This window comes from Dendropsophus ebraccatus, chromosome 2, assembly GCF_027789765.1.
Source record: "Dendropsophus ebraccatus isolate aDenEbr1 chromosome 2, aDenEbr1.pat, whole genome shotgun sequence".
Taxonomy (NCBI): domain Eukaryota; kingdom Metazoa; phylum Chordata; class Amphibia; order Anura; family Hylidae; genus Dendropsophus; species Dendropsophus ebraccatus.
The window spans coordinates 171,104,684-171,116,864 of record NC_091455.1 but is presented as its reverse complement, the minus strand read 5'-3'; the positions used below and the strand labels follow the sequence as shown (position 1 = coordinate 171,116,864).

General features: G+C 42.0%; 1 protein-coding gene across 3 annotated transcripts in view; it reads right to left on the bottom strand.

The window, feature by feature from the left end:
- The window catches only part of ANKRD28 (ankyrin repeat domain 28), a 102,735-nt gene that overhangs the window by 49,806 nt on the left and 40,748 nt on the right, over window positions 1–12,181 (bottom strand). The window contains exons 1-2 of one of the 3 annotated variants that reach the window (XM_069958712.1): window positions 10,073–10,923; window positions 7,880–7,963 (exon numbers count right to left, since the gene is read on the bottom strand). In XM_069958712.1, coding sequence (XP_069814813.1) covers window positions 7,880–7,963; window positions 10,073–10,222 — 234 coding nt within the window. In that variant the 5' untranslated portion in view covers window positions 10,223–10,923. Of the gene's footprint in view, window positions 1–7,879; window positions 7,964–10,072; window positions 10,924–12,181 lie in introns of those variants that run through there. The other 2 variants (XM_069958709.1, XM_069958711.1) reach the window with 2 other exon arrangements.

Here is a 12,181-nt window from a genome sequence, read left to right as displayed (position 1 = left end):
AGCGGTAGCAGTGGCATGGTATTATTGGTCCTTTGTGTACTGGTATTATTGGTAATACTAGTCTTCGTATACTGGATCTGCCAGCCAGTAACCTGCAGTGTTTTGAGTGAACCATCTGTTCTTGTTGCATACTGCCTATGGTTCAAACAGCACAACACTGATGACAGGTTCCCTTTAAGGGGGCATTCACACGTTCCGCGCACAGATGTGCTATGCCGTGAATCGCTGGGTCAGTACAGTAGCAGGAAGACTTAAACTCCTGGCTTTTGGACTTTTGGATCTCCTGGCATCCCTTACGTAGCACACTGTGCATTTTTATTTTACAGACTGTGTGAATGTCCCGTAATAAATACACATTTCAAATTTACCACATCTTTGGTTCACACGCAGTATTTCGGTGAGTATTCTCAAAATCAGTGTCACAAACAAAACAAAACATAATAAATAAATTATATATATATATATATATACACACACACACACACACACACACGTATGTATATATATAACTTGCAACTTTATCAGTGTATTGGAATTTCTCCTGATTCTGGTTGAAAATACTGAGCAAAAATGTGAACCCTGCCCTAATATTATTTCATTGATCCAGAACTGTCCCAGATGGATTCCAACTGGATATCATGCACCCGGTGTCCTTTCCAGGTATTGCTTAGGTAAAACTTGGACTAAACTGAAAACCTAACAACTTGCCATATCAAAAGATGCAACATACTACATTTTACTCTGATCCAGCAATGCTGTTGGTTACTTATGACAGATGTAGGGACATAGGTGAACCCGGCCTTGGACATCAGTTCAGCAATTCCGTAACATGACGAATGTTAAATATCTGAAGGCTAGGTGTGTTATATGTCTGCGCTGACAAGCGGTCTCTATGAGGTCTCGACAAAATTGGCAATTTCGCATTCGGTTTTAACCGAACTACAATTCCTGCTGAATAGGGAATAAGCTTTGGAGCAAAGTGAGGAAAACTTCCCATGTTCACACCAACAGGTTTTTACCGTACCCAGAGGGCTGAAACAAGTGTGGAATGTGCAGCAGAAGCTGTAAAATCCCTGGATAGGAAGACCACCTCCAGATACTTGACCTTCTAGACACATTCAGGCAACTGGAGATCAAGACGACTTTTAACACTTTATGCTTTGCCCAGTGTTGTTCCAGAAACCACAATTAATATCCTTCCTGACATTGTTTGTCTTGTATACCTCAGGTATTACTAGCAGAACTGTGCTTCCCAGCCAGCTCTGCACAAACCAAGCAAGTCTATGACATGAGCTGATGTGATAGGGACCTCTCTTGCTCTGGCAATTGGGACATTATTCTCAGCATCTCTCCTTTTGTGTGCATGAGGCCCAAGAAGCACAGATTTATTACTGATATAAAGTGAACATGTTTTCTGTTTCCTGTGCTCCTACTTATAATGATTCAATTACCTGACAGACAAGGCGTTATGCTGAGAGCGCAGCCCATTAGTACACCGTGTCCATACAACACATACAGTGCCGAGATGCGAATGATCCCAAATTAGAACAGCATGCCTCCAATCCACCCCGAGCAGAACATATAAGCGGAGCCGAGACCTACAGCAACAGCAAGGACAGGAATACTGAGCATTCAGCTCTCCATTCATCAATGTTGCTTCAATTCAGACCCTGATATATCAAACCTATCAGGAGGAATTCACTTCTAGTCTATGAACAACTACGGTAAATTTCATTGAACTTTTTTGCATGGAAAATATGCCCCAAGAAAGTCACTTGGTATAAATCAGAGGCACAGGCGAGGTGCTAAATTGTAGGCAGAGTTATGGGTTATAATACAACCTGCATCCCACAATGACATGTTATGCTGCTCTCATAAGGAAGTGGTAACAATGCTTCATGTCACCCCCCTCTCCCCCAAAAATCAGAATTCAGCTGTCATTCTCCAACCTGCGCTGAAAAAATGTAAAGGGGTTATTTAGAATTACAAGAACATTGCTGTCTTTTAAAAAACAGCACCACTCTTTTGCCAAGTTTGTGTGAGGTATTGCAACTCAGTTCCACTGGACTGAATAGAGCGGAGATGTAATACCACAACAACCCAAGGACAGGGGTGGCATTTTTTTTTTTAGATGCAAGCAGCTGTGTGATTGTAATCCTGGATAACCCTCTCTAAACCATATCCTGTTAGGTTTCTATGGTGAAAAGGTCATTCTGGGCCTTAAAAGGGGTAGTGCGGCGGTAAAGAATTATTAACAGAATAACACACATTACAAAGTTATACAACTTTGTAATGTATGTTATGTCTGTGAATGGCCCCCTTCCCCGTGTCCCACCCCCCCCACCCGTGTACCCGGAAGTGTGGTGCGCTATACTCACCTTTCACGTGCAGACACCAGTCTCCGATCTTCATTCAGTGACGTCTTCTTGGGCTGGCGAACAGCTCCATCTGTTCCGAAAGCCGGACGCCCTCTGCAGCGTCTTCCGATGCTCAGCCGCGATTGGCTGAGCATAACTGTGCTCAGCCAATCGCGGCTGAGCACAGTTGTGACGCGGCGGAGGGGGGACGGGCGGCAGCGACTCGGCCGTCCGTCCGAAGATGACGTTTGGCACAAAATGGCGGACGGCCCTCGGATCAGGTAATGTATAATGCACCAACACTTCCGGGTACACGGGGAAGTAGTATAACTTTGTAATGTGTGTTATTCTGTGAATAATTTTTTTAGCGCCGCACTACCCCTTTAAGAAAAAAAAGTTGTGCAGATATAGCCTGGAGATGCTTATTGTTCCCTTTTGCAGTAATCAGATCAGATTGGTTTCCATGGGAAACACTTTGCTCTAATTTTTTTTACACAAGGTCTTTTATATAAAGCAGATTTTCGCTTTTTTCTCTGACTTAAAGCCTACCTATCGTTTGTAGAAACTTTTGACATGTCTGATTGTTCAGACCTATACCAATCGGGAGAACAAGCGGGAGAAGACATCCTGCAGCGTGGTCTGCTCCCGCTCCCTGGACGGATCAAAACTTTGACAAAAGTGTCAAAAGTTTTTAGTAACGACAGGTACACTTTAAGACACTGTTTCCACCCAGTTTTATGATCAGTATTTAGCAACCAAAACCAGGAGTGGATCAAAAACGCAGAAAAAGCCTATGTTCACACAATGTTGAAAATGTTATTTAATTGCTGATAACTACCATTATTTTAAAACAATTATTGTTGTTTTGAAATACCGGCTGTTTAAATGACGACCATCCACTAAATTTCAACAGTGTGAGTACATAGCCTGTGTTTTCATTCCACTCCTGGTCTTCGTTGCAAAATACGGAGGAAAAATACATAGCCTAAAGGGTTACTCTGGTGGGGGAGGGGGGGACAGATCAAAGTTATACAGATTTATAATTTACTTCTACTTAAAAAAAACACATTCCAGTACTTATCAGCTGATGTATGTATTGCAGGAAGTGGTGGATCTCTGCTGCTACCTCTGTCAGTGTTAGGAACTGTCCAGAGCATGAAAAACTTCTTGCTCTGGACAGTCCCTGTGACTGAAATCTGATTGGTTGCTGATGCCAGATCTATAACCTCTCCCCTCTTCCATGGTATGCTCGATTCATACTCTCATACATGAAGGTTCCATGAACATTCCCCCACATTCACAATCAAGAATAATGCTGCAAGTATTGCTACCCTTGCAACAAAAATTACCCTTTATAAGTATTTGGGATCTATCAGGTGTCTCTTGGATCGGTCACACAACAGTTCATACAGGGAAGTAATTTATTGACAGAAGCCACAATCAATGTGTGACTATAATGCTCCGTTTACACGAAACGATAATTGGCCCGATCGTACAATTAACGATGTCGGAGTAACTATTTTGCGATTGTTTTTCTGATCGCTTAAGCCTCTCTCACACATTGGTTAAATTCGGCGAACGACTGTTCACACGGAACGATCTGCGAATTTTTTGAGACTGACGAACGACGATTTGATAACATGTTGAAAGATCAAAAGGAACGATTTCTCGTTCGTCGTTTGATCGTTCGCTGCGTTTACACGTACGATCGTTCGAATTCGATCATTATAGCGCAAATTCGCACGATAATCGTTACGTGTAAACGCACCTTAACCCAATTCTTCACGTGTGAGATCTATTCAAAAAGGAAAAGAGTACCAGTATAGTCCAAGGTAAACAGGTGACAATGGCACTTTTGCCTAATGGAGCATTTCCCAATGTGGCTGAAAACATGTGCCCATTTCTTCCCCAATAGCCGTACAACATTGTAGATATTCCCAGCTATTTTTTCCCAAAAAAATTCACAGCATGATCTGTTGGAGTATTGCCAGGGATATTTCCTGAAAATTTTATTCACTGCAAATCCACTAAGTGAAATGGATGGCTAAATTCTGCATGACATGCCAATTCTTTGGGCGGAAGGAGGATTTAGCTTCAAAATATCATTGAGTCTATGGGACAGGCAAAACTTCAAGCGGAAACCGCCACGCAGACTCAGCTTGAAATTTCTGCCCAACTTTCATAGTGGACATACCCTTAAGGGGAGATTTATAAAAGGGTGCAAAATATAGACTAGTGTTAAGTGCTCACAACAACCAATTACAGCTCAGCTTTGGTAAAATAAAAGGAGCTGTGATTGGTTGCTGTGGGCACTTTACAACAGTCCATATTTTTTTAAAATATCTGGGCCTTAGTCTGTATTTTAGTCTGTCTATATATATGACAAACAGCACTTCATTTCAGTAATTAGTAATATCATGGTGCCTAGTGCATGTACAGCCAGGACCTCACTCACTTTGATGACAGCCTACAGGTTGCTGAGAAGCAAAATGCCTTAAGGGATAACCATCACTGAAACGTCTTCTCACACCAGCAGCCAATTTAGAGAATGCTTAAGGCACTTGTGACACAAGGAACAGAACAACAAGTTATTCATCTTAAGGATGGTATTTGTGTTAACATTCATGCTCCGCAATTACACTGCTCAGCACAAATATGGCAGATATTCCCTATATATTCAGTATGTTCACTCAGTATCAGAGCCACGTAGAAAAAGCATCTCTTACAAGCAGCAGTTCTGACTTGTTGCCCTGTTAAAGTGTATGTGCACAATTTATGTAGCATCTCACAAAGACAGGGCACAGGGACATCACTGATCCCACTCGCTGTCCTTGTGGTGTTTTGGGAACTACAATTTCGCTCCAATCACGTCTGTGCATTATCACATACTGTATATCACGGGAACAGGTATAGTGCTATATATAGGGAAAAAAAACCTCACACATAAAAAAAACAGACATGTTTTCTTTAATAGGGGCTATGAAGTATTGCCATTATTCAAAAGAAAGTTTGCAAACATCAAGTGTTCTGCCTATTTGTTCCCATGTTTGATTTATATATTTTACTTATATATGTTGCAGTGCAATGATAGAATCCAGGGATTTGATCAAATCCTGGGAAATAATTAAATGAACATGCCGTTGCATCATTTCCCTAGGGATTTGATCAAATGCAGGGGAAGCAGAGCAGCACCCCTCCCCAGTAGACATATAGCGGCGGGGCAGACAGGGAAGCAGTGGATGGGGAGCAGAGTGGCACACCTCCCGGCAGGCATATGGCGGCGGAGTGGACGGGGAGCAGAGTGGCACACCTCCCGGCAGGCATACGGCGTTAGGGGGGACGAGGAGCAGAGCGGACAGGAGGCATGTCGCAGGGCGGGGCGGACGGGACCGGAGGCGGATGGGAAGCAGAGTGACACACCTCCTGGCAGGCATATGGAGGCAGATAGGGAGCAGAGCAGACAGGCTGGGGGAGCAGGAGGCGTGTAGCAGGGGAAATGAGCAAAATGGGGAGCAGAGCAGCAATACAGTAAGCAAATTCTATGTCGCAGGGGGAAATTATAGAGTTCATTCCATCTTATTCCTGAAAGGGGTCAGTGATTTGATCAATTCCCTAGGGAAATGATGGAATGGCGTGTTCATTTAATAGTTTCCCAGTATTTGATCAAATTCTGATTCTTTTCTTTTCACTGCAACATATATATTTAAATTTTTTACTTTTTCTTTTAAGTCAACCGGTGTCAGAAAGTTATATAGATTTGTCATTTACTTCTATTTAAACATCTCAAGTACTTATCAGCTGCATGTTCTGATGAAAGTGGTGAATTCTTTCCAGTCTGACACAGTGCTCTCTGCTGCCATGACAGGGACTGTCCAGAGCAGTAGCAAATCCCCATAGGAAACCTCTACTGCTCTGAAGAGTTCATGTCATGGACAGAGGTGGCAGCAGAGAGCAGTGTCAAAATGGAAAAAATACACCACTTCCTGCAGGGCGTACAGTAACTAAGTACTGGAATAGGTAGTTATAAATCTACATATTGCTTTAAACAAAACATACATATAAAAACATTAATTTGGAAAATTAGAAGCTGATAAAGAGCAGCAAAAACTCTGATAAACTTTGTAATGTTATGTAGTTAAACACGGCTAAGGGAGTTATGCAATGGATACATTATTCTAAGCATATGACAATGTAAGAAGTCAGACGACTGTTGCCTGGAGAAATCTCTGTAAGACATGACATGTAGCCAGATCTCTAAAGTCTCCTGCATTCAGCCTAGTAACATTCCAGCACAAAGTTATAAGCCAGAAACTCAAGCGTATATACAGTGATGCAGTACCTGCTTCTAATACCTGCATTAGTTTTCCAGCAGTACACAGTACCTATCACTAATCCCACTATCTGTCTACTATTGTCTGTCTTATCCAGAAAAGTTTTTTTTTTTTTTTTTTTTTTAATAAGGATGAATCACACTGCAGGTGACTCCAGTTTGTCACAGGCCGTCCTTCCAAGTACACATTTTCCATCTGCTTCCAAACTTTCCTTCACAGCTCTCCCAGACACTGCCCAAAAACGTATATAAAATCCAAGGGGTCAACCAAGGTTAAACCAGCGGAAAGTGAACACAGCCACCATCAGCATGGAATAAGTAGATATTTTACTAAAAAGGGATAGTGGTATATTTACTAGTACTATACCTAGCTATGTACTGTACGGTAGCCCTGAGGAAGACGAGGAATGCATTGGGAAGTGAATGCCTGTACTTTAACAATAACCCAAAGGACATGTTTTAACAGGATGGTGAACAGGTGACACTGGTGACCTTGTAGTAGTGATGGTGAAAACCCTTGTTGGAAATAGCACGCAGTCCCCGTATACTAGCTTTCTAAAATAGCTGAAATTCTACTGAGGTCACATAAGCCTGCAAGGGTAAAACCTCCTGACGAGCAAAACAAAGGCAGCAAACCTTTACTTAGGTGTAAAGTGTCTCTTCAATACATCTGTATCTGAAGGCAAAAGAATCATTTTCTTCTTGAACAAATGTTTTTTAATTGACGTGATCATGGACTGCACTACAACATTGTGATGCCCATGCAAGTTTTCATCCTTTACTTTTGGCATCCTATATTTATTGGTTAAGTTTGCCCAAAACACCATTTACTATCAATCTACTGAACAAGTGATAATTGTATCATCACTGGGGGACCCCCATGATCAAAAAATGATGGCCCTGGTGTGATTAGAGCAATGGTGTGTCATGTGACCACCCCTCCCAGTCACTGTCCATGGGAATGACAATGACAGCTGTGCTGTGTGCTTAGATATCTCTATCAGTCTCTGAGGGTGAATGTAGCAGCAGCCATGTAGGGCACATTACTGTTCCATTCACATGGGCACTTTGGGGGCTGCCATTACCTTTATGGTCAGACCCAGCTATGACACATATCACCTATCTAACAGACAGGTAGAACTTTTTCCAAATGCTTAGAAACAACTATGCTAACACATCCAAAAGTACTAACCTGAAAGTTAACATCTTCCTTCTTGAAGATCAGTGCCCGAACTTCATCTGGATCTCCATTAAAAATTGCTTGAACCAGGGGAGGCTGTAAAAGAGGGAAAAAATTATTGAACATTGGAAAATAAAACTTGTTTTTTGAAAGTTAACTCTAAATACCATACAGTTCATTACCACCAGGTATTTTACAAGATCAGGACCAGTTCCTACAAACACTTGTCACAAGAAACAAGGGGGGAGTACTGCAAGGGACTGTTCTAGCCCATAATATTAGGGCAATTGCTCCCTTTCTACATTGACCACCATTATAAAGACTAGAATTTTACATATTGATCAGATTTGTTTCCATGCCATGGGGATGTCAGGGAGCATTAGTATCCCTCCCCTCCCCCTCCCCACACACACGCACAAGTGGAGCTGATGTAGACACAAAAAAGGTTGCAAGTTTTTTGCACAACAAAAAAAAAAAGGGATTTGAATGAAAAGTTTTGCACCAAACACACAGAATGATACCCCCCCCAAATGTCTCCTATAAACACAAAATGATAATATTACATAGCTTTGGCCCCATTCACAACATTTCCCAGCTATGCCACAAAGTATTCCAATGTATACTGCAGCATGTCCATTGGCAGACTATACTTATTTTGGTAGTGATGTATATATCAAATATGTGATGCGAATGTGGTCTTAAAGGGGTTCTCCAGGATAAGAAAACACATTTGCCTTCTTCCGGACGTAGGGCCCGTTCACACTGCGCAAGTGTGGCAGAATTTCAAGCGGAGGCCACGCCACAGACAAGTCAGTTCTTTGGGCGGAGAGCGGAGGTGCACGAGACATTCCATTGAAATAATGTGACAGGTGGATTTTCAAGCGGCGTCGGCTCTGCTTGAAATTCCGACACTTTTGCCTAGTGTGAACGGGACTGCAAGTCTGTGTGTGTGTGTGTGTGTACCGCAATTGAAGTGCAATCGTAATACCACATAAAACCTGAGGACAGGTGTGGTGATCTTTTAGAAAGAAAAGCAGCTAAATTTGGTAATCCCGTATAACCCCTTTAAGTCATGGTGTGCTGCAGGCAATACATAACACACTACAGTTGGATCAAGAGTTTTCAAAAAGTGTTACAAAAGTTCCAACAGCCTTTTTGTGTAACACGTATAAAAAAAACGATTGACGTCACAGTGCTTAGCGCAAGCGTAATAATGTACAATGCCAAAGGCTGTGTGTTTAAGGTTCCAGCAGTAAATAATAAAACTGCCCCTAGTCCTTCTCAGCTTTTCAAAGTCAGTCCTTATGGGTGTCAACAGCGAGTATTAAACCTCTACAAACCCAACGTTAACCCTGAGATCTACTTTCTCATCACAAACTTTTTGACCACAGTAAAACTTCCAACAGAGTTTAAAACATATGAGAATGTAATGTTAAACTCAGTATCTATAACAACCAAGTAACAACCTGCAAATATTTACCAGACACCTGTCAATATACAGTTAAAGGAAGATACACAATGTACGGCTATAGTAAACTAAATGTTTAATAAGCAGGGAAAAAAAAAATGCTTATTTTGTGGTTTGCAATGAAGTTCCTAGGCCTCATGGAAACATTCTTTCCACCCAAGAACACAGGATTTTACAGAAGAAAAATCAGAAGTGTGACAAGGTTTCCATGGCTATAAATGTCAAACAGGCTTCTCTCCAATTTTCTTCTTACAAAAAGTATGGTAAAAGCATCAATTAGTGGTACGCCTTAAAATAGTCAGCAATATATAGTCATACACAGGAGCTACAGACAATACTAGAAAATATATTATTGTAATTGATGTGGATTGAAATGATTGATTGGTTATCTCCTGAGCTTTCTTGCACATCCAAAAAGCTGAGAGGCGACCAAACAGCCACCATTCAAGTCCTCACAGGGTGTGCTACTCAGCTTTTCTACAGTCCTGAATGGCAAATCTGTCTAAGACACTATATAAAAATATACATCCCCTAGTGATCAAACAGGACATCTTCAAGCCTTCTACTAAACTAATAAAATAAGTGTCAGAACATAGTTTTTATCCACTTAAGTGATTTTTGCAATCTTTTTATCCACTTAAGTGATTTTTGCAATCTTAGGAGAGGAAAGAGATATTTAAAGACAGACTAAAAGTAAACTGTCCCAAAAGCATAATAACAAAGGATGAAAGTCTTACCATCACAGCTTTAGGAGGTGGAGGACGATAGGGATTTCCATAGATTGGCAACTTGGAGGGAAAATTAGGGGACTCATCCTCCCCCTCCTCCAAGACCACAATACACACGCGGCTCATTCGATCTAGCTTTGAGCCAAGGCTCTCTTTCATGTACTACTGAAACTGTAAAGTGCTGGCACAATGCCCACTCATGTCTTCACTCTATCCCACCACGGATTCAAGCCTCAAATCTTATTACAAAAAAAAAAAATAAGAAACCTCCTCAATGACATTTTGCATCAATGCATTAAAAACAAAAACTGCACCACTAATATAACAATTATTATCTTGTAAGATACTGCAATGCCAAAGCGAGCAAACATTTAGGGGGTTCCAGGGGATTCTTTACTGTGTAATAGCGATAAGAATCTGTACAACCACGCAAAGTATGGCCGTAAAAGTCTTTACTTATTTACTAGGAGATGGGTAAAAAGAGCCAGCGCTGCCTGCAAGGTCAGTGACTAAAACACACTAGTCAGCTATTCGATGGCTGTAAACAATTGCATCCTGCTGAATCAATGCTGGATTTCTCAGATCATCCAATAAGGATTTTCATTCATTTTGATGCTCTACGGGTGTTTTAATCCAGTAATAAAATCCAAGGCGAAATCCAGAGACCCAAAATAAATTAAAAAAACAAGAAGAAATATCAAGAAACAATGAAAGCTAAAGTAGATGGCTCATTGACTTGTGATGACTCAGACCACAAGGGAGCTGGGTACTCATGGAGAAATGCTGCCGGCTAAATCCCAGTAGTCCCACATGACAGAAATACAGAAGGATGTGTTTACTTCATTATGCCTGCTACAATAAGCAAAAGCTATGGATCTTCCGGAGCAAAACTGTCAAAGACTCTGCAAGGAAAGCTTCTCGAGGAACAGGAAGGCGACTGCAGCCACTTCATTCGCAAGGAGTTAGCAAAGTAGCGCCCAAAGGCAACAGCATCTTTTGTAATCCTCAGCCAGAACGGGCATCCCCTTCACCCTTTAGCGTGCAAACTTCTTCATTCTTCATGTGCCAGGCTTGACGTTCCCATAAGCATCACACACTATTTAATGGGCTTCCTTTCACCATCTCAGAATAACTCCTTTGTTGAGGAGATGCTTCTCGGAGCTGCAGAGCCCCAGGCGGAGGGGTCGCATGTAAGAGAGCAGCCAGACCTCACTCCCCCAGCACAAGGGGAAGAAGCATTCCTGCCCAGCTGTTGTGGAAAGAAGCGAGCACACTGCAGAGCTGCAGAATGAGATGCCTGCTAATGCTCACATGTTACCAGTAACTTCCTGGAGTGAGGAGGGGCTTTAGTCCCCATTCTGCACCACTCACCAACTACATAGCTGCTTTACTGACTAATCTGCATCACTGGGAGGGGGATCACTTGGTGACTGATGAAGTTTCAACATTTTTTCCACAGGGATGATGGTACATTCGCTTTGCTAACCGAGACCAGCTTCAGCTAGACATATGAAAGCAGTTATACAAGCAGGGTATGCCATTCATATTCTGCCTATTCTCCCCCCCGAACAGCAGCTTCACATTCGCCAGGAATAGAAAAATAAGATCAAGCGGGGGATTATACATTTCCGGTACTGGACTACATTCATATGCGCTCAACAAAAGACTGGGTTATACAACTGGCCTGGCGGTATAACTAGCGGGGAGGGTGGAAGACTCTATTCAAGAGCCGTTCCCACAATCTCATAGTACAGAGGTTTGTGGCTGTAAGTCTATCTGCTATGTGCTGGTGACATGGAGACAAGTTGCCTCAAATCATTTATATTTGTCAAACTTTGGCTCCTTTAAGAGCAAACAGCATGGGTGAGCGGAAGACGGGGAGGTTCTGGTTGGCAGCATCACTGTTGGCAGAATGTAATGTCGCCACATCAGTTTGAACAACTTATTCTACGGTTCCCAAACGGGTTTAACCCCATCCTGCCAAACTGATTTTCAGCAATGGCATTTTGTTATTTTCTCCTCCTCGTCTACCCAGCAAACATACATAAAAAGTGAACACTATTTTACACCAATCCGGCACGATCATCGGAAGAGACTGGGGGCTTTAGCACGGAGAAA